Consider the following 25,517-nt stretch of genomic DNA (forward strand, 5'->3'; position numbering starts at 1 on the left):
AACCATGACAACAGTGACATGTTTGGACATACGGGGAATTTTTTTTTTAATTATCTATCACATGTATCACTTGGCCGAACAATATTTTTTGTTATCTTGTAAAACAACATAGTCAGATTTGCCAATTCTGGAATGGCAAATTTGTCCCGCACAGTGTTCCCTTCTTGTGATAGATTATTGTTATTTGATACAAAGAATTACCATTAGTACTTATCAGTTTGACGACTATTTTGAGGCCTTGCCTCATATGTCATGGTCGAGCAACTTTCAATTGATAATCAATATTTATAGGTTTCATAACGAATGAGAATTAGATATCGATTGATATCAACTCGAGTTACTTAATTTCAATAATAATAAACGAGCCTATTTGTTGCGAGTTGTGTTGCTACAATGTAGTGAGAACGTGATGAGCGTAGACAGATCTTGATAAGTGTAGTAAGGTCGCAGAATAAGCGCGGTGAGAACGTGTTATAATCGTAGCGGGATCGTTATAGGAGCGTAATGAGGACGTTGTAGCATCGTGAAATTAACGAAAATTTACATTTTCATGCCGCTCATACCGCGCCCTCGCCACGATCTGAATTTAATTTAGATCGCGGTGAGCGTGGTGCGATCGTGGTCTAGTGGGACTGGAGCTTAAAGTTCTAAGTGTACTGAGTGTCGGTACCTCCTCAGAAACAACCGTTATTTATAGTTAATGCAACCATACCTTGTCAGAACACAGATGATTCCCCTGTTTGCATATAATAACTCAAAAAATTATAAGTGACGCTACCCAATTTTGTACTTGATCAGAGTTATGAGGTAATAAGCACTGTGCATAAGCTTCATAAACGTAAGTTGGATAACGAGAACGAAAATTTTAACAATTTTCCATAAATTTATAATTGGGCACAACTCTTGCAAATAAAAAGTGACGCCACCCAAATTCAACTTCGATTTGTGATTTGTGCTTATAAGCATTGTGTATAAGTTTCATAACATTTGGTTGCGGCAAACTAAAGTTGGAGAACGGAAACCAATTCAGGGACGTACGGACGTACGGGCGGACATAAAGACTGACAAGGGTAAAACTAAATGGCGACCGGGGCTTAAAAATATATAAAAGTGACCTTGTCAGTACCAATAATATGTTTATAGGTATAGGAAGATGTGGGGTGAGTGCCAATGAGACCACTCTCCATCCAAATAACAATTTTTAAAAGTAAACCATTACAGGTCAAGGTACGGCCTTCAACACAGAGCCTTGGCTCACACCGAACAAAATATAAAGTGCCCAAAAATTACAAGTGAAAAAAAAACATTCAAACAGAAAAACCAACAGTCTAATCTATATTAAAATAACATTTGTAAGGGTTCCGCAGAACCCAGTGTCTCGCCTACTTTAGCTGTAACTCCCAGGCTCAACAAAAATGAGGAAAACAATCAATAAAAATATGCCTCTTGATACTATCTTTTGATTGTAAAAAGCTTCTGTCCAAGTTTTGTAAAAATTTCAGGATAGTTTATGAATCGAATAAATGTAAACTGCAGACTGTATGTAAAGTTAACTAGTAGTTAAAAGTCCATTTAAAAGTAAAATACAGATACACAAGGACCAAATATTAACAAAATTTCCATTGTAGATACTAGCTTTTGATCATAAACAAGCTTCTGTCCAAGCTTGGTACAAATTTAAAATAGTATAAGAAAGTTATTAATTTTTTTTTAAATTAAACCACAGAGTGAATGTGATGTTTCTTGGCAGAAAATCTAAGTCCATTTGAAAGTATAATACGGAAAAAATGGATTTATTTTTTTACAAATGTTACTTCTGGATACTATCCGGATACTATCTTATGATTAGAAACATGCTTCTGTCCAAGTTTGGTACAAACCCAGAATAGTTAAAGAAAGTTATTAAAATTTTAAAAACTTTAACCACAGAGTGAATGTAATGTTTCCCCACAGAAAAACTAAGTCCATTTATAAGAAAAAAAAGAAGAAAAATGGAATTTTATTTTTGCAAACTTTACTTCTGGAATCATAAACAAGCTTCTGTCCAAGTTTGGTAGAAATCCGGTATAGTTTAAGAAAGACATTCAAATTTTGAAAACTTTAACCACAGAGTGAATTTAATGTTTCCCAGCAGAAAAACTAAGTCCATTTATAAATAAAATACAGAAAAAAATAGAATTTTATTTTTACAAAATTTACTTCTGGATACTATCTTATGATCACAAACAAGCTTCTGTCCAAGTTTGGTAGAAATCCAGTATAGTTTAAGAAAGTTATTAAATTTTCAAAAACTTTAACCACAGAGTGAATATTTGTGGACGCCGCCGACGACGACGACGACGGAATGTAGGATCGCTTAGTCTCGCTTTTTCGACTAAAGTCGAAGGCTCGACAAAAACGAGAAACGAGAAACATGTATAAACTACATAAAGAAAAGACAACTACTGTACATTAGATTCCTGACATAGGACATGTGCAAACATGTGCAGCGGTATTAAACGTTTTAATGATACCAAACCTTCTCCCTTTTACTGAGACAATAGTATGACTTCATATACACTCTTTATGAGCCTGTCTTAATTCTGGCGAACGTCATAAGAAAGAACTTATATATAAAGTGCTAAAATACCTTGTAAGAGTCGTGATTTTTTTTTAGTTTATGATATAAAAGACGCCACCTATCCAGAACTAACCATAAAGTATTAAAAATTAATTTTAAACAACACCTTGTCAGAATTTAAAAAGTTGTGAAGTAATACATTGTAATATAAGTAAGTCAAATGCAATCATTTTTTTACAGGAAAGTATATACACCCTATAAGAACCTACTTCTGTATTTAAAATTGAAATATAGAACGAAACGTCTTTTGAACTTATCTAGCAAAACCTTCTCGGAACCAAATTGTCTTCATTAATATAAATTGTTACCTCCTTACATATTGACCTATCATATTTTTTTTACTTATTTTTGAAGTGAAAATTCAGCATTTACCATGCTCTATATTTTCAGCTTTCAAATACTATTTTTTCAAGTTATGTAATGAGTTGATGAAAAAATATTTTAATTGTATATTGAATCATCGATCTTTGATTGCCGAATTAATATTCTACTTCCTAAAATTAAGTAAATATGGATAGACGCACAAATGTATCGAGAAACATCTATGTCCCCTTATACCAGCTGTATAATGTGACATAAATGTTTATTTTGCCGACTCCATTTAACTATATTTAAGAAAACAAGTGTATAAGAAGAAATATGAATTGTGCGTGTAGATTTGGACAAACCTATTGAGAAAGAAAATAAACCAAAGACTAATCAACCAATTATATAATATTCATATTTTGTTAAGTGTAGGATACACTATCTAACACATAAAATCAAATCAAAATATGTATCTTGGGAACAATAGATCATGAAGTGTATATATCAGATATTTCTAATATATAAATAACAAAGATAATAAATTATAAAGTCCTATAAAGGTTACCATAGACTTATCTAATTAAGGACGCATGTCAGTACATATATTTACATTGTGTATATCGGTTATTTATAAGCCTCTGAATGAACCAAAACATCGGCTAACATGTAGTTAATGAAGTCTTTAAGTTTTGTATTTTATCATTTAATCAGATATACAAACGAAACGTGTATAATTATAATCTAAGACTATACTGTCATTACAATATTATATTATGTCGTGTTTATTGGTGTACATTCAGATCATAGTTGTTTGTCGGTAATTAGATAACAAGTGTTGCGCATGACTTTTAAATGGTTCTGGAGACGTATTCCGGAGCTACATTCGTACGGTTCTGTGACGGTACCAGCTGCCGTATATTGATGCAATGTACGGCCGTTTTTCTTTGCAACGCGTACTGATCTGTATACTTTTTGAACTAATACGGTTTTATTTTATTCGCTCAAGGATGATTTTATATATTTAAAAATGAGATAACTCAGTTTATTTCAAACGATATTGAATTATCACAAGCTGTAAAACGTATGGTAAAAACAAATGTTTTTATGATTATTTTCGTGGCGAGAGTTGTTGCTACGGGCGTCATCTGTCAGTTGCTAAGTATGCGCGGACTGGTCTCTTATAATTTTATCAATGAAAGACGAGAGACCATGGCAGTTTACAGAATATAGAATGAAAGAAAAATGCGGTTGAACAGTAAAAACTTTAATGATTGTGTCATAAAACACTTCAGAAAATACACACATTTGATATCACAACATAAGTCCTTTCAAGTAAGTAGTTTTTGCGCGGAATAACGAGCACAACGATATTTTACAACGGTGCTTTTACAACAACTTGAACAAGCATGGTCCATGGCGGACACTTTCATTACGCTTCGGCATCATTGTGATCATGGTGATTGTCTAGTCTTGATTGTTTTGTCTCTGATGGAGAATAGACATTAATAGTGAAGTTCCCACCGTACACATTTCCACCAAATATGGAACTTATGTTAGATGTGCTGTTTGTTGTAGCGGAGCCAAGACGGTAACTCATAGCGGTGCTTGACTGCGAGAGCGGGAAGGCCTGTGCTTCAGACTGTTGAAACTGTACTTCACAATTTGGTGGTCTGTTTTCACTCTCGACGGGAGCAGCTCTTTTGACTGGTTTTGTTTTGTTGAGCAACCCAGAAATTTGTTGATGTTGCTCATATTGTGTGACGTTTACATACTTACTGGGACGCATATTTTATTTCGTTCATAAAAGACCTCATTGTTGGTCTGCGTTTTTCGTGTTTAATGTAAATGTACAAATATTTTTGTGGTGAATGTATATAAATTGAAGCTAGAGGTTTTGCTAGGCTAGCCATAAAACAAGGTTCAGCCCACCATTAATGACATTATGTCCTGTACAAAGTCCTAAATATCGTTTATCATCAGTGAGTTTCTATGCAAATTGGCATGTTTCCTAGGTTTATATGTTTTACAGATTTATTTTTTCTATCAAATTATGACTTTTGACCATAGGTTTATTTCGATACCGTTGCCTGTATTGATATCAACTCTCATTAATTAATTTCAATAGTAATAATTAACTCGCCACAGGCTCGTTTATTATAATATTGAAATTAAATAACTCGAGTTGATATCAAGTGATATCTAATTCTCACTGGTTATAAAACCTTAAAATAACAACTCGTGAGAATTAGATATTGCTTGATATCAACTCTTGTTATTAAATTTCAATAATAATAAACGAGCAATATTGCTTGATATCAACTCCAGTCATTTAATTTCGATAATAATACACGCGCCATAGTCTCGTTTATTATTATTGAAATCATATAACGAGAGTTAATATCAAGCGATATCTAATTCTCACTTGTTATGAAACCTATACATAGCCAATGGAAATGCAGCATTATATTTTCAGGTTTAAATTCAGGAGGTTTTATTGGCCAATCAAATTAATGCATTTTTAGTATTTCTTTTTCTTTCTTGCAAGAAATAGATGGCCCGTACCATAAGAGAATATTAAAGTGATATCAGATTATGGCTCATTTGAAATCTAATAATGGTAGTACATATATATTATACTGTACATATACAATGTAAATAGAAATATAAATTTAATTTTGACCTGCATTATTTTATTGTCAGAAATATCCTCATCAGAAAGCTTCTGCAACATGTATCTCCTTGCACTGTGGTTGGTTAACCTTCTACCTTCCTCTGTTAAACCTATTATAACACAAGTTAAGTATAAGGATCAATGTCCAAAATCTAGATACTGTACTTTTTAAATGAAAGTATATGTAAAAATGCACACTCAGATAGCTCAGTGGAAGAGCACTCAATAATTGAGAGGTCCCAGGTTCAAATCCTGGTCTGATTTGTTTATTTACAACATACTTCCTGTAAGGGGTTGACAATTCTATGTCAATAATATGAAATAAAGCTAAATAAATGCTTTGCAAAATTTTTTCAGTCATATTCTAGAAATGTTTTAAAGACAGTATTTCATTACACATTGTAAATTTTATTTTGTTTATTGTAACATTTTTACTCGTTTTGTCAATATTTTTTTGTTTGAATAGAAGATTTTGTTCGAGTATTTGAAGCAAGAATCTGATTTCAGTCCGTTATCAATACAGCCACCACTCATTCATTATTGTTTCTTTTTAAAAAAAAAAATTTTCATGAAACACAATATTTAATTGAAGGTTTTAGTTGAAAACTACAAACTGTACTTTACTATAGGCTTGTTTATAATATGATATTGAAATTAAATAACTTGTATTGATATCAAGCGATATCTAGTGAGATTCTCAATCATCTAATGAAATTCTAACTCGTTATGAAACTCATAATTATCTATAAAAGCAATTGCTATCTTGTTTTACTATTTTAAGATATAAATACAATACTTTACTTGTTATGGTGAAAGAAATTGTGATTATAATTTTGCTTATTATCAACACTTGTTGTTTCATTAAAATATCATACTAAACTTACCATAGGCTCGTTTATTATTATATTGAAATGAAATAACTTGTTTTGATATTTATAGGTTTCATAACTAGTGATAATTGGATATCACTTGATATCAACTGAAGTTATTTTATTTCAATAATAATAAACAAGCCTATGGCTTATAAGTTTCTTGCCAAGACTTGGTTTTGAAAGAACTTGTGAATATTGAATTTTAATTATTACCAACACTCGTTATCTAATTTCAATAGTAATAATTAACTCGCCACAGGCTCGTTTATTATTACATTGAAATTAAATAACTCGTGTTGATACTAACCAATATACTGATATCCTTTTCTGACTCATAATTAGATTTTTGGTTGATAAACTCGTCACAAACTCCTTAACTGTTATTTTTTTCATTTAAAAATGTAAGATTTGATGACAGCATATAGGTGAAAATACACTCAGATAGCTCAGTGGTAGAGCACTCAAATTATTGAAAGGTCCCAGGTTCAAATCCTGGTCTGAATTTAACTAACTTGATTTGATAAATCCAGAGATGTACTTATGATGTAAGAATCTACAATGTATAATAACCAACTTTTGATTATAACTAAGATTTGGAAAATTCATCAACTGACATAATCTCATCTCATTGGTTATTTCAGTTGTCAGCTGATTTTTTAAATTGTGTTTTGCTTAATATCAACACTCGTTATTTAATTCAAATAGTAATAATAAACTCGCCACAGGCTCGTTTATTATTATATTGAAATTAAATAACTCGTGTTGATATTAAATGATGTCCTATTCTAACTCACTATTAGATATTTATATGAGGCCAAATAAAAAAGCATGTGTGTTTCCTGTTTCCCTACCTACCCTATATTTTAAGCTTAGAAATAGCCTACCCTAAAGTTTTTTTGGTCATTTTTCAATAAGCACTGTTAAAGTCAGGATTTCTCTCCCATAGACTCAATGTAAAAAAAAATGGTAAAATAAAAAAAAATCCCTACCTACCTACCCTATTTTTTTCAAAGAGGAAACAGGAAACACACATATTATTTTATTTGGCCTGATAAACCTGCCATAGACTCGATTATTGTTATATTTGAATTATATATTCCTGTTGATATCAATATGATATCAAATCGTAAATTTTAATGAAGTTATTAAATGACTTTAAAAACATGATTATAAGGAATATTCAACTTTCTCTTAATAAGAAATCTGACAATATTAACAGCTAAATGTATGTACCTGCATTTGTTATCATAAGCTTCATAAAGCTACTGATTGTATTAATACCCACTGGTTGGGATTTAAACCATTTGCTGGATTTTGTACCGAAACAGGTATTAGACGAAACATAAAAAGGATCAGACTCTGCACTATACTGTGTAGGCCTGAGTTTTTTATACTTGATGTATGCAAGTACATGGCACCTGCTGGGGTCTTCTAGGGTTTTCCAAGATCTGGGTGGAACGTCTCTTACATTTCCAGGGTTGGCCCCTGTCCTTGTTTTTGTCGCCCTTTCTGAATATTGCAAAAACTGTGTTCCTGACTTGATTGTACATAATTTGATATCCCCCCATTTCATATTCACATGTTCGGTCACTGTGCGCATACCGAAATGCACTGTATTTTGGAACCACATCATTCTTAGTAATGCATCTAGATGTTCCATTCCCATTTGTCCAGTATTGAACAGTCTGTCCACTTCCTCATCAATAACTGGTTGGGCCTTGTTAGGTTTGTTGCCTTTTCCCATTTTTTTTAAATCCATGGTTTTAGCTGTCAGGACCCTTCGAGCTTGGTCAAAAATATCACCCTTTTTTATGGATGTTCCATAGTTATTTGCTCTTAAATAACGGTCGAAACTACTTATCATACCCTTCACTGATGTTGGCTCATACTCTGTACCACTTTTTGTGCGTACATTTATTAGAAATTTGCATATTATGCTATTCAATTCTCTGGGTTGGATAACACAAATGTCTCGTGTGTCATCTAATGCAGAATTCATAAACTCATTTAAAATTTTCATGTCGGAAACTGTTTTTCTGTTAGTGTTTTGATTTGTTTGTTCCTGACAAAAAATTTCAATATCATCATCATCTACCTTTGCATTAGCAAATCTTGTTGAGTTTTTAGATTTTTCATTCTGTTTTGATATGTTTGTGGTTTGAACTGTTTCAATTTCAGGTGCTTCATTTTCAATTTCAGGCTCTACATTTTCAATTTCAGGCTCTTCATTTACAATTTCATTTTGTAGTATTTGAGCAAGAAGGAAATCTGATTCCAATTGTGAATTTCTAGGTTGTTGTAGAACAGGGCTATTTAACAACGAATTTACAGTTTTTTGCTGTGAATAGAAATTGGTGAATGGAGTCTGGGATTGACTTTCAATTATATCAAAGCGTTATCTTGCTTCTGTTACTGTTTTGCCTGATTGAAGCTGAATATCATACAGAGGGAAGTTGAAATTGGAAGTTGTGCCAGTTATAATGCCCTTTGCCCCGTTACATAACCGTACACGGGTCCCTTTCTTTATTTCTTCGTCCATGATAAGATTTATATTAGATAATGCAGACAATAAAGCAGACGAAAATCGCGAAAACCGGAAGAGGGTGGTAAAGGGGGCCCCTGGACACGGAAACACGTGAAACAAAAATCGCAAAAACGTTGCACGGAATATAAAAATTGGAAAAAACGAAGCACGAGCAATAGAATCGTAAATATTAATGGAAAAAGTAAAATAATATATTAATTAGCCGTTCTTAGAGATCATCTTGTCATTATTAAATGGACATGATGACCCTGCAATCACTATTAAGCGTCCGCTAGTTTCACGAGAGCCGTGGTGTAGTGGTTAGTGCATCGGACTACTAACACAAAGGTTCCTGGTTTGATTCCCGTTTGTGATGAAAATTTCAGGAACTCAATTTTCGGCTCTCCCTTGACACCATTTGCGAGTATGGTCTTGAGGAAACGATTATAGTCCGTCGGACGGGGACGATAAATGGCTGGCCCGTGTTAAGAGAGAGCCACATCTCTTGCACGTTAAAGACACCCTTGTAGATTTCGAAAAAGAGTAGGCTAATGCCGCTACAAGGCAGCACTCGCACCCGCAAAGTGGAAAGGGATTAATATAAGTTGCAAAACTTGTTTCCCAATCCACTATAAATAAATATGTTTAAACTAACTGATTTGAAAGAAAAATATTATTCATAATAATTAATTTGATAGCAATTTTAAATATTCTGGGAACACATAATTTGAAACAATCTCCAAATTGACTTTGAATTAAGTCCCAGTTTACTTTTAAATCAAATGCGGGACAAGCACGAGAAATTAAGAGTACCGACACGAAATACGGAAAATAAATACAGGAGAACACGAGGCACGCACGTCGTAACAAACACGAGAAAACGAGAAATAAAACCTCAAAACACGAAAACACGTGAAATAAATAGACCGAAAACGTTGCACAAAAATAACCCTTTACCACCCTCCTGGAAGTAAACAATCAGTTGTCAAGAAAAAAAAGTAGTCCCGGCATGACCTTTTCCAGTCAATAATGACCTTATCAACGGCCAATGAAAACATTGGAAATTTACGAGATAAGCCAATCAAATTAACGTAATGTTGATATCACTTTTTCATATCACACTCCGTACGGTGTAATACGAAAAATATCTATTCACGTGGGAGTTAGATAACAGGCACCAACCATAAGAGAATAAATGTTAAGTCTTGTTATTTTCTATAAAGTTGCATTACTATCAGTACATAGTGCCCCCTAGGTAATGATACGACGATTTCGAATTAATTCGCAATTTTCAATGTTAAGTTTTCTGCTTAAGTAAGATTGATAGGAACTACTTACAATAAACAAGGATGTTTTCTATAAAGTTACATTAATGTCTATAAATCTCAGTTTGTCGACCATTTTCAGGTATTGCCACTTGATCAACGACTAAATTAATAAGCAATGTTGCTGTTCATCAGATTGTCTTTTTAAAATTTTATATGTCAGACAACAGTTTATTTTTAAATCATTTAGAAAGAAGATCTGAATGATTCGAATTTTGTATACAAATGCCTTATATATATGTTTAAATAACATCATTTCCTTTTGTCCTTGATTTCATTTTTTTTGTGGTTTCGTCCGTGTAAAGGCTGATTGCAGGGTGTACATGTCCGACCGGTAGGTTTCAACGGACCGTGTTTCATTGGTCTATGTTATGTTTTCAGGGTTCGTTTTTTTTGTGTCTGATACTTTTTCAGCAATGGGTCAACTTCAATGCTTGTTATTTCTACTGAAACTTGAACGGAGTTCTTCTAACCTTGATCTCATTTTCATGTTTCATTAGTCAATTCTTATTTTTCAGGTGAAATAACTTTAAGGTGTATACATGCTAGTCGCGAATGGTTCGTTTGAAATTAACTTCATTTCTTTATGGTTTACTTTTTTTTCTGAATATGTTTGAAGGTTCGTATTTCATATACTAAATAGAATGGGTGGTTCATGTTGGTTGTATTGGATTCGCATGTATTGAATGACTGTTATAATATACAGATGTCGGATCGGCAATGTAAACTGAAATTGCCATTACATCCGTCATTATTCGATCAAACTTGAATTCTCATTAATGTTAGTTTCTAAGAAACTATAAGACATAGGCTAGATTAAATTGACATGTCTGACAAGAAGTGTCAATCCGACCTTGAGCTCAGTTTCATAGTTCATTGGTCATGATTCTGAGGTAAATCTGTTTCTCATATAATTAAAAACATTTATAAAAGATACAATACAGTCTTATAACTGTATTCTGCGAACTCGCGTTTTCATCACAAAAGACTCACCAGTGACACTCGATTCAAAATCGGTTAAATATAAAACAAATTGTTGATATTGCCAATGAGCAATCTCTCTTTGCTAGCAACTGCATGACAACATACGGCCTTCAACGTGGAGCAAACATCTAAATCTCATAGACTATAAAACAAATGAGAAAATCAAGTGCATAAACGTAGTATATAAAGGGGGATTTTGCCTAAATCTCGTTTAATTTTAAACTCTCGCAAAATTTGTCATGAGTCAACGAGATTGTATGAATCTCACGAGAAAAAAAGGGGAGTGAGTTTAAACGATAAGTTGTTTATTTACGCATGCGTGTTTTACCGGAAGCATAACATATTTATGATGACGTCACATTATTATAAAAACAAAAAACGTACGAATAGGAGGAAGAGTTAAAATTGAAAAAATTAGCAATAAAGACATGAATAGTATAGTATTATATTATGGCTTCTCGTGATAATGATTTTATGAGTATTAGTGCTTTGTAATAGAAAGTAGAAGAACAAAATAAAGAAACATTGAAATGGAATAACCTTCCTACTGGCGTATGGTATAAAATTATGAAAGTGTTAGAAGTAAATGGTAAATTTGGTAAGAGTAAAATAATTACTATGAAAACAGGGGAAGGAGATACTAAGAGGGTATGTAGCGGGTTAAACAGAGAGAAGGACAATTTAGAAGAGGTTTTCGTAAAAAGTTCAGGATTGAAAATCAGTAAAAAATCTAAACAAGAGTATGTTTCTTACGACTTGGTAAGAATGTAACATGATTACCCGAAAGGTTTTTCCCTGAAAGGAATACCAATTCATTTTTAATCAAGCTAACCACTAGATTAAAAAGAAAATATTGGTACTTGAAAAAATAACAATAAAGACTTAAACATTATAGTATTTAATGAATAAAGTTGAATCGCTTTTATAAATTTTGTAAGAGGTTTATCTAATCCAATTAGAAGATGGTGGGATAATGAAGAATAACCTATTGTTAATAATGAAAAACCACCCATTATTGATGATGGTGAAATACCAGGTCCTTCACATCAAAGTAAAGAACATATACATATTATTAATCATTCGGCAGAAGAACACTTAAGGGCATACAATACAGTTTTGATCCTGTATTTACAGTTTGATGAACATTTCTTATTTTTTGCCTGATTAAATCAATTATGTAACAAAAAATATACCTTTATGTGCTACTTTTTGAGTTAAATGATGTCGACATTTTGTATATTTGCTCAAAACTCGGATTTGTGGCCGTATTTTCCCTTTCGAAAAAAACCCATAACTTTTTTGCTTTAAAAGATAAACTCAAATTGTGTTTTGTTAAATAATTTGTAATTTCTGTATTTTATAAGTATGCTAAAAACTTATGCATTTTTTATTCAGAAATAACGCATATTTTTCAAATGGTCATAAATTGAGAAAAAAAAGTAATTTTTGGCTGTATATTTATCAACATTAAAAAAAAGGAACTATATACAGCTTTATAAAATTTGGTTCACATAATCTCCCTGCAAAACGAAGCAAACTGTTGTTTTGAAAGATAGGGATCCATGCACTCGTTTTCAAATTAAATCAGTTTGCATGATAAAATAAGTCGAAAAATGCATCATTTCCCGATATGTCACAGTTTGACGTCACGGAATTAACATTTTACGTTAGCAACGTGATTACACCCCTGTAACTGTATCGTATGCCCTTAAAGTATTTCTTCGCACTGTGATGATGGAACCTTTACGACAGTTTAATGTAGATACATTTATTGAAGTGGAGTCAAAGCACTCTTATTTATGAAATTAACGAGGCCCTTATTCAAAAGAAAATGTTAAAGGTGCAACTAGTACTTCAAGTGGAGTTAGTAAGAACAAACCCTGCAACGGACGACAAACCTTATGTGACTCCCCCCCTTTTTTTTATAGATCAACCAAAGTTACTACAATGTATCACTGAAACAACTCATCTTGATTTAAAATTGACACATATGATTGAAAAGTTAAAATAAAGCATGGTAAGATACATCCGAGAAGGTAGTGGTAGGACGTTTGGTCATATTGAAAAAAAAAAAATGCATATAATTAAATGTATACCAATTAAGTGAGGTTCATACATACCTCTTCCAGACAAACTAGCTATAAAGAAGGATATGTTTAATGTTCGAAATAATGACAATAAGTGTTTTCAATGGGCGGTGTAAGCAGCATTACATTACGAAGATGTGGATAAAAAAACACTAATCAGATAAGTCAATACAAGAAATAGGGAAAACGACCTTAATTTGGACAGTATCCAAGTATCATTAAAATCGATTGATCAATTTGAAAGACACAATACACACCTTAACATTAATGTGTTCGGTTATGATGGTGTAGAACCAGATGAAAATAATTAAAACACATTATAGAAGTGTACCCTTTAAGAATTTCCAAAAATACTGACACAACACATGTTGGTCTTATGTTTTTTTTACGAAATCTACGATACAATATTACTGTTGTATTAGAAGTATTTCACGTCTTTTAACATCATAAAGAATCATTTCATTTTTGTTAAAAATGTTTAGTGCATTTTTCGAGACGAGACCTTTTAGATAGACACATAAAGTATTGTATTGAAAAGGATCCAAATAAAACTGTAATGCCAAATAAAGATACCTTTATACGTTTTAAAAAGCATAACCTTACCGTAAAATGCACGTTTCTTCTGTTATTTATGCTGATTTTGAATGTAATTTGAACAATACATATACTTGTCAACCTAATGCATTGAAACCTTACACGAATGCATATAAACGACATATACTTTCAGGTTTTTATTACCGAGTTGTGTATACACATAAGGAAACTAAAGGACTAGTACACTGTGGGGAAGATATAGCTAAAATGTTTGTGAAATGTATGGAAGAGGAAATGAGTGACATTGCTGACATGCATCAAGATGAAAAAGATATGGTCATGACAAAAGAAGATAATGCATGTTTTAAAGCGAGTACACGTTGTGACATTTGTTATGATGAATTAGGAACGTACAAAGTACGAGATCATGATCATTTAACAGGTAAGTATCGTGGTGCAGCACATAAAAAGTGTAAATTAGATTTTCAACTCCCCTCCTTTGTTCCTATTGTGTTTCATAATGTAACAGGGTACGATGCCCATTTGTTTGTGAAGGAGATAGGGTTTACTGATGGTAAGATTGATTGCATTCCAAACACTGATAAAAAGTATGTAAGTTTTTCTAAGAAAGTAAGGGGGGGGGGGGGGGGGGGGGGGTAACCATGCGATTTCTTGATTCATGTAGGTTTATGTTAAAATCACTGGAAACCTTAGCTAAAAATCTAACCAAAGACAAATTAAAGGCAGTAAAGGCGAGTTTTGGAAAGCATTACGAATTGTTATATAAAAATAGTGTATCCTTATGATTATATGGATAGTTCTTTAAAAATGAAGGAAACACAATGACCACCTCCTTACGCGTTTTACAACAGACTAGACAATGAATACATTAGTCATGACAAATATACACATTCATAGCGTGTATTTAAAACATTTAACTATGCAATATTATCACAATTTATATTTGAAAGGGGATGAAATACAATTAGAGGACATTTTTGAAGACTTAAAAGATATGTGTTTACAACATTATGGACTTGACCCTTTACATTATTATACATCACCAGGATTAGCTTAGGATGCAGCTTTAGAAATTAGTAAAGTAAAACTAGAAGTTTAGACGATCGAGATATGTTACTGATGTTTGTAAAGGCGACTCGAGGAGGTGTGTCTCAAATAAGTCATCGACATGGTAAGGCAAACCATAAATACATGAGTCATTACGACACTACACAACCTACTAAATACTTAACGTATTTAGATGCCAATAATTTATATGGGTGGGCTATGTCTGAACTTTTACCTACCCATAAATTAAAATGGAGAGAACCAGAAGATGTGGAAACATTTTACCTTTGAAAGATGATAATGATATGGGATGTATGATTGATGCGATTAGAGTATCCATTAAAACTTCACGATAGTCATAACGATTACCCCTTCCTACCAGAAAACAAAGACATCAACGGAGTTCATAAACTAGTATCGCCTTTTAACAAACGTGAAAATTATGTCCTTTATTATAGAAATTTGAAACAGTGTCTTCAGAATGGTATCCTTTAAACCAAAGTACATCGTGTTATTACATTTCAACAATCACGTTGGCTTAAGTCTTACATTGACAAAAACACAAAACTTAGATCGGTATCTAAAACAGAGTCTGCAAAGGATTTTTTTAAATTGATGAACAATTCCGTGTTTGGAAAAACGATGGAAACTATTAGTAAACGTGTAGATGTAAAATTAGTTACCTCAGAAAAACAAGCATTAAAATTAGTAGCCAAACCTACATTTTTTTTTTAAGTTTGACCGTCGATTGGTGTTTACCGAAAATTTAGCTGTGCATATAAAAAAATCAAACTCAAGTTTGACAAACCTGTTTACTTTGTGTCTTTTGTAGACGAAACGCGCGTCTGGCGTATATACAAAATTTAGTCCTGGTATCTATGATGAGTTTATTTACTGATACCGACAGTTTAGCGTCTGAAATTCAAACCGAAGATTTTTACAAGGACATGATACCCCACATACAAGATAAGTTTGACACATCCAAATATGAAGCAAATAATCCGTTCGGAATTCTAATAGGTGTGAACGAAAAAATCATTGGTAAGTTTAAAGATGAATGTAATGGTACGCATATGACTGAGTTTGTAGGTCTTCGAGCTACAATGTACTCGTCTCAGATGGAAGATGGTAAGGATACAAAGTAGCTCTTTCAGCGAATGATGACAAACGGTACATTTTACCCGTTGGCATCAGTACCCTGGCACATGGACATTATAAAATTGAAAACATACATAAAAGACATGTGGTAGTAAGGGTAACAATGCCTATCAAATGTCATAATATAGTTCAATGTGTATAGAACGAAAACATTTAAACACATGTAAACAAATAATGGATGCTTTTCAAAAACGATTGGAACTTCGTGCTCGCTTGGAGGTGAGAAAACTTAAAATAAATGACTCGAGTGCACAACATTCTACTTCCCAACAAGCGCCTATTAATAAAATCAACGGTACCAATTTTGTTGCACCAGATGCGCATTTCGACAATACATGTCTCTTCAGTGATGCTCGTGGCCAAACGGAGAGTTGGAGAAAGCAGATAAAACTCTAAAGATACCTCATTTTGTACGTGTGTTCGTGCGTGATACATTACCACACCAACCACAGAGTAAAGAATGTGGTATTTTAAATCATGATCCCTTAAGGGGACCTGGAACCCATTGAACATGTTGGTTAAAGACTACAACCACCAAAGTGTACTTTGATTCTTATGGATTACCACCCCCAGCGAAATGATAAATTACTTAAAACCTAAGATCTACTACGACACCGATGAACTACAGATAAGAGGAACAGTGGTGTATGCACATTTTTGTTTATATGTGTTAACATTGATGTCGGAAGGTCAACCTTTTGATGAAGTCGTGTTTTCATTGGTGTTATAAATAAAACAATGGTTTACATTTGGAATCTATGGATATGACGAAATCAATAGAAATAGTTTTCTTGAAGACTTGAACATGAACGACAATCGTATCACTAACCTCAAATCTCCCAGTCATGGTATGAATGCTCCAACAAAACGATGGGTTATGAAGCAAGTAAAATACAATACGGGAAAATTAGAATAACAAGTACAATCCGAGTGTAACCAGATAAAAATAGACATAAATGGACAAGAGAAATGATATGATGCAACCATTAAAGAACTTGAGAAAACAGTAGATGAGTCTAAAACCACTCTGCAACAAAAACTTGAGGAAAAAGTAAATAAGATAAAAGACTCCGCACAACAAAACATCGATGCACTGGTGGAACGTTCGTTGTCAGTGGAAGAGTAATTCCGGGAAGATATAGAGAGTCTAAGGATGTTTGTTTAATTGAAACATGCTGGTGGGAGATCAAAAACCGTTAGTGGTAAAGACATATCTAAGATGTTTAAGCCTTTACCCACAGAATTCACATAGGGAAAGAAACCTTTATAGTCTTGGGCAAATTGTCAAAGACTCTAAAGCTTGCTAAAAGGTGGTTATTGCAGGTCTGATTGTTTGATACAAGAATTAAAGGACTAAAAGTATCCTTTCCATTGAACAAAAATCTCTTTAACACCACTCTTGGTTCGTTTTCGCAAGACCTTTTCGATGCGGTACAAATCTTGATCCGTCTTTTGAAGTTCAGGCTCGTAGAGGAAACCTTGTACTTCATCGTCATTACAATCCTTGATACGATACGTTTGAGGTTGAGTGTTTAACACATGGGACACCGTAAATACTTCTTCAGTCCACCTAGAGGTGTATCCCTTTTCAAACACACCTTTCTTTTAAGTTATTCGAACTGCATCCCCTACTTTAAATTTACCCTGTTTCAATGGAAGAAGGTTACCGTACAAGTTCCAGTACACTTTGTTTTTGTGTTCTTTTTGACTTGCAGCGATAGGAGTCATTTTAGTGGATCTATGTTTAGACGTATTGTATTGATGGAAAAGATCATCCAACACATCGATGTAAGTGCGTGTAGAATTAGCCGAAAAGTATTTAAACATTTTTCTTTTATGGTAAGGTTCCAATGTTCAACGACACTCGATTTTTCTTCATTCTCGGTAGAGTATAGTTCAATGTCGTGCTTTCGAAGAAACTCCTTTACCTCTTTGTTGTAATATTCATTACCTTTATCTGTCCATAACTTTTGAGGAAATCGTGATGATGACGTGAAGACTGCTTGGAAAGCATCTTTAAACGTCAACCCTTTCTTGTTTTTGAGATGTATGAACCATCTGTATTTAGAAAACACATTTAAATTGATCTGTTCAAAAACCTTTTTTTCATGTTCCAAACCAAATCGTCTTTTAGTACCGATGAGAGGTTTAATGATACCACAATCTATTTTCTCTCTCATGGTTGGATTGTTAATGGAATCTAATTGTAAGAGCATATTTTTATCACACATAGAATTACGTGTTGGTGTTTTATCTGCACTGAGTCGTTGATGTAACTTTGTTCCATGTCCCGTAAACTGATGTCCCTGAAAATGCATTTCTACGGGTAGATGGTTAATGAGTTTGTTCATAAAACCTTTACCGGTAGACCTTACAAACTGGGATATTTTGTATCCACAAACGGCGCAGATTCCACCATTTCGTTGTCGTCCGTTGCTAGTAATCTTTTCGTAGAGACCTTTCGTTTCCATAGTCCTTTTACATTTCAAACAATGAACACTGGACACTTTTAATTTGCAAAACACTCATTTGCAAATCCGCCGCCGCCTCAAACAAAAGCTACAATATCATGTATATAACCAAAATGTGCGGAATTACATGGGATTCAATAATTTCTTTGGTTTTCTACTGTTTCTTTCATATTTATTTTGCAATTTAAATTATAAAAACATGGGATTTTCAATATCCCATGGGACAAGGCAAAATCCCATGGGATTGACCATTATCCCATGGGATTTTTTTTGGTCCCATGGGATAATTGTAGTCCCATGGGATATTTATTGTCCCATGGGATAATAGGATTTTTATTATCCCATGGGATTTTTAATATCCCATGGGACAAATTAAAATCCTATGGGATTCTAATTGTAAATATATAGATATAAATATACAGTAATGTGTATGTTACAATGTATTCTATTTGGTAGTAAATTATTATAATATGAATCTTTTTAATTGAATATCTTTTTTTCTTGGGAAATGTTAATTTAGCATATTGTTCTATAACTGTTCAAAACTAAACTTTAAAACAACAAAGCAGATAATGTAAGTATCAATATATGTTTATTCATGAATTACAGAATACTTTCTTGAAACACAATTATTTACCATTTGAAATCAATAAAACCTCTATTGTTAGGCTTAACATACTATTTGCTATTTAAGTAAATCTATTTTTTTTCACAATATCCCTCAACACAAAACATTAATAGTTTCTTATCATCCAGCATTGTTTGGTGGTATAGTCCACTTTTTGGTCATTCAGCACAGAACTTTTGACATTATTGTGGTTTCAATATTTTTTTGTATTTAAAAGAACTTCAAATCATTGCCTGAGTGATGAAAATAATAACTGATCCAACTTTTGTCTTTGAATTTATTCTGGTCTTGTTTCTATGTTTTCTCCATTTATTCTAGGTGGTGAATTTCAATCCTTCTGAAAAAGAACCAATAAAATCTAAAGTAATGTATTATACAAAATTGTTTGCATACATGTAGCAATAATATGATTTTCAATAAAAATAGCTATGCGGTATGGATTTTACTGATTGTTAAAGGTTGTCCAGTGTCATCAGTTGCTAACGGCCTACATCCTTTGGTCTCTGATGGAGGGTTGTCAAATTAGCAATATACCACATCTTCCTATTCTAATACCATATAACAATCAATTAATTTGTTCTTCTTTATAACATTTGGGTATTTTCCCAAGTTATATACATAATATATATACTGTAAATTCGGAATTAATGCGAGTTTTTTTTATTGCGAAAAATGCAACAGAGTTGTAAACGCAATAATTTAAACTCGCATTATGAAATATTTTATATATATTAAACAGGATTTTTCTCAAAATCATAAAATTTAAAATCGCATTTCAGTCTAAAATGACAGAATCGAAATAATAAATGCACGCAATAAATTATGAATTTACAGTATAAAGATCAATGTTAAAACTTTAAACAACTATAATAACATTCCATTATTCATAAGAATTTGCAATATATTATACAAAATACAGACAACAGAAACAAATTATTTCTTTCAGCTTTTGAAGTCCTGACAGATTTCAATTTGTGTTTTATTTCAATGAAAAATTACCTTGAACTCTTTGAACATATTCGAAATTATAGCATTGATACAAAAAAAATATGTATGTTTCATCCTTATTTTTTGTGTCGTTGGCTTGCTGTCTCATTTTAATATACATTTATACAGGCTTGCTGTCTCATTTTAATATACATTTATACATACATCAATAATCTTCTTCTTTATTAAAAGTAACAAGAGGCCAAAAAGCCAAAAAAAATAATCATTTTCTCCTATTTTCTATTTTAGCCATAGGAGCTATGTTTCTTGACATACAAGGAAATAAAATATAAAATTTATACTAGATACTCTGAAACTCATTTAGCCTAAGTTTGGCTGAAATTGATACAGCAGTTTCAAAGGAGAAGATTTTTTAAAGTGAGTCAACATGATGAACAAATTGTGAAAAAAGTCTTTAAAGGGCAATAACTCCTTACGGGATCAATTGACAATTTTGGTCAAATTGACTTATTTGAAGATCTTACTTTGCTGAACATTATTGCTGTTGACAGTTTATCTCTATCTATAATAATATTCAAGATAATAAACAAAAACAGCAAAATTTGATATTTTTGATTTTGATATCCCAAAACATTATAGTTCTATCAAATAACTTATTTCCAAAAACACCAATGTGTTTGATATTAATTTTAAGACATGTATAAATGTTCCAGACCATATCAGTATTTGGATCTTACGTTTACGTTCCAGAACTTACAGTCCCACCATATGTGTACAGTCAGACCATTTAAGTATACTTGTACTGTCTGGTACCAGCTCGACCAAACCTGTGTTTTTATTTTAACTGCAATTAAACTATTTGTATTAATCTATTAAAGATTTCAGTTATGTTGATCTGTACTGTACATTTGTTTCTAATAAACTTGACCAACTTCTTAAAATTGGGCAGACTGTATGCGTACAGTCCAAATACTTGTATGTTCTGGAACATAAACATGATTAGCAAGCATTTGGCAGGATGTCATGCCAAAATCTCATTAATATAAGTACTAAATTTTGAGTATATACATGTAAATCCACAAGTTACTTACTGAAATTCATGGCGAACACTCACCAAAATCTTAAAGAGGATACAATTTAGAGGAAAGACTGGACAGATGAATGCACTAACACTATCAAAACAGAGCATTAAACTTACCTAAAAACAAGATGTTTTACATTTATCCAGGAGCAGGATAATTGAAAAGTTGTTTTTTTCTTTCTCTGCCGTCCATCATATAACCTTTGAATTTATTCATGCAAAATATGAAAATCTGCAAAGGTAAGACCTTGAACCTCAGCTTATCCACATTTTGAATTTTGAACTGCATACTTGTCCTTTTCATCTTGCTGACAACCTAAACATAAAAAAATGATAAAAACATAATTCTAGATTGACTTTGTTTTTATTTTTGTTGGTACAAACAATTTTCTCAACTTTAAAACGAAAACATCATCACCAAAAAGGAGGTCATACTAACCTCCGAAATATTTAAACAATCCGAAATTATTACTTGATTGAAGATCTTGTCGTAAATTAATGGCATAGATACTCTTATTTTTGAAAAATTGATGTCTATTGCATACTTATATTCCTTTGTATGAGAGTATGCATATTTAGATGGACTCCATGGACTTAAATGTTAAATAAGCATGATTAATTTAACAGTTTTTCAGCTCTATTTGTACATTTTGAGAGAATCTTGCAATACTGTATATTCTGATATTCAGAACTTATTGTGAGGTTTTTATTAATACAACTGAAAGCTGTATCTCATTTTCATTTCTGATACATATTTATGAGCTGAAGACCAGTGCCGAAATTTTCTCACTGCATTGAAGACCCATAGGTGACCTTCGGCCGTTGTCTGCTCTTTGATTGGGTTGTTGTCTCTTTGACGAATTCCCAGTTTCCACTTCGCATTTTATAACATGTATGCTGATTTTTCTTAAATTACAATATTCAATCATGCAATTTTGTCCATTATTTAAAATACGGTAAGCAAAAATAAATGCACAAAAAATTTAAAATTGTTATACATGTATAATGATATATGTAAAAGGCTTTTTTTTTAATTCAAAACAGTTGCCTACACTGTCAATGACTGTCAACATGACTGTTAATTTCCTTGTTTGAATTCATATTTTTAAAGCCTTTATAGCTAGCCAGATGGTATGCCGGGGCGGATCCCGCCATTTTAAAAAGCGGGGGTTCCCAACCCAAGACAAAGGGAATGGTCCTATATTCATTTGATTTATTTTATTGTCTCATAGTCATACAAGAATATATATGGTATGATGGTGGGGATCAGGGATCTAGAATTTTTTTAACCTAACCACTGGGGATCTCAACCATTTAAAAGTTTCTCAAACATGTGGGGGTGGGGGTGACCCCCATGGACTCTCTCTATATTTCATTTGATTTGTTTTATTGTTCTATACAAGAATATATATATATGGTTTAGAGGTGGGGATCTTGACCCTTTAAAAGTTTTCAAACAAGAGGGGGTGGGACTTCCCTTTTATTTTATTTCATTAATTTTATTGTCCCCGACAAGAATATATATGGTTTAGGGGTGGGGATCTGGATCGTTCACAAGATAATAGCACATTCTCAAATTGAACGGGGTGGGGGAACCCCAAAGACCTCCTTTTTATTTCATTTCATTTATGTTATAGTCCCATTCAAGAATATATATGGTTTAGGGATGGGGATATGGACCGTTTACAAGATAATAGCATATTCTCAAATTGAAGGGAGTGTGGATAACCTCCCATGGACTCACCCTCCCTTCTTTCTTCCGTCCAAAATACCTTTTAATAGGTCCCAATGCACAGATAGTTTACATTATTTTCCCTTGATTTACACTTTAGAATATACACTATACAGGGGTAATCTTTTTTTAAAAGATAATACAACTGAAGACCACAGTGGTGGATCCAGAATTTTTCATAAGTGGGGCCCACCGACTGCCTAAGAGGGGCCTGCTCCTGCAATGCCTCAGTGATTCCATATATATTCAACCAATTTTTTTTTTAAAAAGGGGGGCCCCGAACTCCTGAACCCCCCCCCTTATTTTCCCTCATTTCAATCACCCTGATATAAATTTAGTTTTATCACTTACAATAGGAATGGTTTGAATTGCCCAATAATTCTTATATACCCTTAATATCAACATATTTCATTTTTGATAAATGAAAGGCAAAACTTTTCTATGGTAGAAATGGATAGTTGGAAGCTTTCAGATTCACACCATGCCGGTGGCTGTTTTCAACGTGCTGGGTTTTTATGACCCTCGTTGTTTGCGGACTAACTATTTAGGCCAGTGGTTGATAATAGTGTGCGTGCATTAATCTTCTATACCTTCTTAATCAATATATTCAAATACTGACGGCAAGTGTTGTAATGTATCAATGTCTTCTTTGAAATTCCGTGCGTGCTATTTACACGTGGGATCGAGAGTGCAGGGGAAGGAAACTTGTCAATTATGTTTATCTCTAAGCCAAAATAAAATGAGCCGCCGTAAAATTAACCTTTGGTAATCCTCAAATTGGTGCAAGAGGCTTTACGGGCTGACTACTTATACATGTCTTAATCTCAAAATAACTCGGCAGCGTCAAATAACAGTGCATGTAAGGCTCGTCTCGGAGGGGGGTTCTTTTTTCTGTCTTCTTTTTTTTTAGTTATATTTTTAATAACTTACACTTTTTTTCCATTATTCTCTTTCTTTCACTATTCTTTATTCCTTTTTTTTCTTTGTCCTTTGTTCTCTATTCTGTTAATTCACATCCATACCCTCTTATGTGGACTTACGGTAGTTTATTTTTTAGTTCTGGCAGAGATATTAGATGCAATTATATATGTCTCTGGTTCTGGTATTATCAAGTCAATTTCTTTTCCATGCAGTGTCATGAAATATAATGGTTTTATGCATATCAGCCAAGATTGTGCGTAACATTTTAATAAACAATTCAACACTATATTATACACGTTATTTGAAATTTATTAAAATCGATGAAGAACATGAATTTGGCAGCTAGTGCCCCTTAAACAGGTAAAGTACAATTATAAAATTCTGATCTACTAGCATTCAACACCAAATTACTGGTCTTACTTGCTGTATATCGATAAATGTGATTGTATATTGTCAATACCTCAACATCGAGAATACGTCATGTGAGGTGTTGGTCGCTATGTTTGATACGGGGTCACCGGTTGCGGCTTCGAGACAGAGAAAAAATCCAGGTAAAAAGATGGTTAAAGGTGTAGAATTTTGTTTTTGAAAATTTGAGTTGTAAATTTTCCTAAAAAAGTACTTATTTCATCTATTATGGGTATAAACAAAAACTGAACAAGAAAAGTATTGATAAACAGACTGGAGTCGTTGAATTAATCATTTTACAATTGTTTAAATATGTGAGAGAATTAAGGCGAATTTTCTTTAATTACAGATAAATGTATTTTAAGTTCAGGAAATGATTTATTCTTCGGGACGGGGTACGTCTAAACAACCGCTCAGGACCTCCTGAGTGCACTCAGGACATACAAAGTGCACTCAGGACCAATTACCAACATCGTATCTGCACACATGATGGATTTTTATATTCGTTATACGCTTCTTATTTTAGAGTTAAATTTTGGTAGAATTTGAAATCGTAGGGGCGGATCCAGCCATTTTAAAAAGGGGGGGCTAACCCAGGACAAAGGGGGGTTCACTTACATGTCCCCATTCAAATGCATTGATCGGCCAAAAAAGGGGGGGGTTCCAACCCCACGGACAACCCCCCCTCTGGATCCCCGCCTGAATCGAACTTAGATATGTTAATTTTTATAAAATAATGAGGGCACGTGTCACTGATTACACAACTACTGAGCCATGAATTATCCAATCAACAAAATTGATTGGATTATCTTTATTGGTTTTTTTAGGAATTGTATCGTTAGTTCAGTTTGACCTTAAACATGAATTTGCATATAGAAAAAATAAAATATCTCATTCGATGTACTTTTTCAGTTTATTTTTCAAGATGACGGGTAAATTAATTTGTTGTGTTTTGCAGTTCACGAATAAAGAAAATTATTTTATAGTTGCGTTTTTTTTCTGTAACAAGTTCGATTTTTGTTTCTCAGTGTAATTCTTCTCTCTCTCTCTCTAAATCAAGTTTTTAAACAAACACAATGTTGACTGAATATCAAATTTTATTGAATTTGTATATCTTTATTCTCAACAAACCATTATACAAGAGAAGACAATCATGTACAATATTCAGTTTAACCTTAG

General features: G+C 32.9%; 1 protein-coding gene and 1 long non-coding RNA gene across 2 annotated transcripts; both read right to left on the reverse strand.

Moving 5' to 3' along the window:
• Positions 1–7,688: 7,688 nt before the first annotated feature.
• LOC134727788 (zinc finger MYM-type protein 2-like) lies at positions 7,689–18,467 on the reverse strand. The gene is made up of 2 exons (XM_063592175.1): positions 18,078–18,467; positions 7,689–8,807 (listed from the first exon to the last, which is right to left on the reverse strand). Exons 1-2 carry the CDS (start codon positions 18,465–18,467, stop codon positions 7,689–7,691), a joined length of 1,509 nt encoding a protein of 502 aa, XP_063448245.1.
• Positions 18,468–19,059: 592 nt separating this feature from the next.
• Positions 19,060–23,851, reverse strand: LOC134681998 (uncharacterized). The gene is made up of 3 exons (XR_010100753.1): positions 23,600–23,851; positions 21,395–21,593; positions 19,060–19,585 (listed from the first exon to the last, which is right to left on the reverse strand). It is a non-coding gene; the product is annotated as an uncharacterized LOC134681998 (long non-coding RNA).
• Between the last annotated feature and the right edge of the window lie 1,666 nt (positions 23,852–25,517).

The sequence above is a fragment of the Mytilus trossulus genome, chromosome 8 (genome assembly GCF_036588685.1).
Source record: "Mytilus trossulus isolate FHL-02 chromosome 8, PNRI_Mtr1.1.1.hap1, whole genome shotgun sequence".
Taxonomy (NCBI): Eukaryota; Metazoa; Mollusca; class Bivalvia; order Mytilida; family Mytilidae; genus Mytilus; species Mytilus trossulus.

Bases quoted from the DNA above. Each gene is read 5' to 3' on its own strand.
- LOC134727788 (XM_063592175.1), bottom strand. From the start codon at position 18,467: ATGCATTTTCAGGGACATCAGTTTACGGGACATGGAACAAAGTTACAT. The intron at 8,808-18,077 runs GTAAAGGAGTTT...TTCTATTCACAG, and splicing joins ATGAATATTACAACAAAGAG to CAAAAAACTGTAAATTCGTT.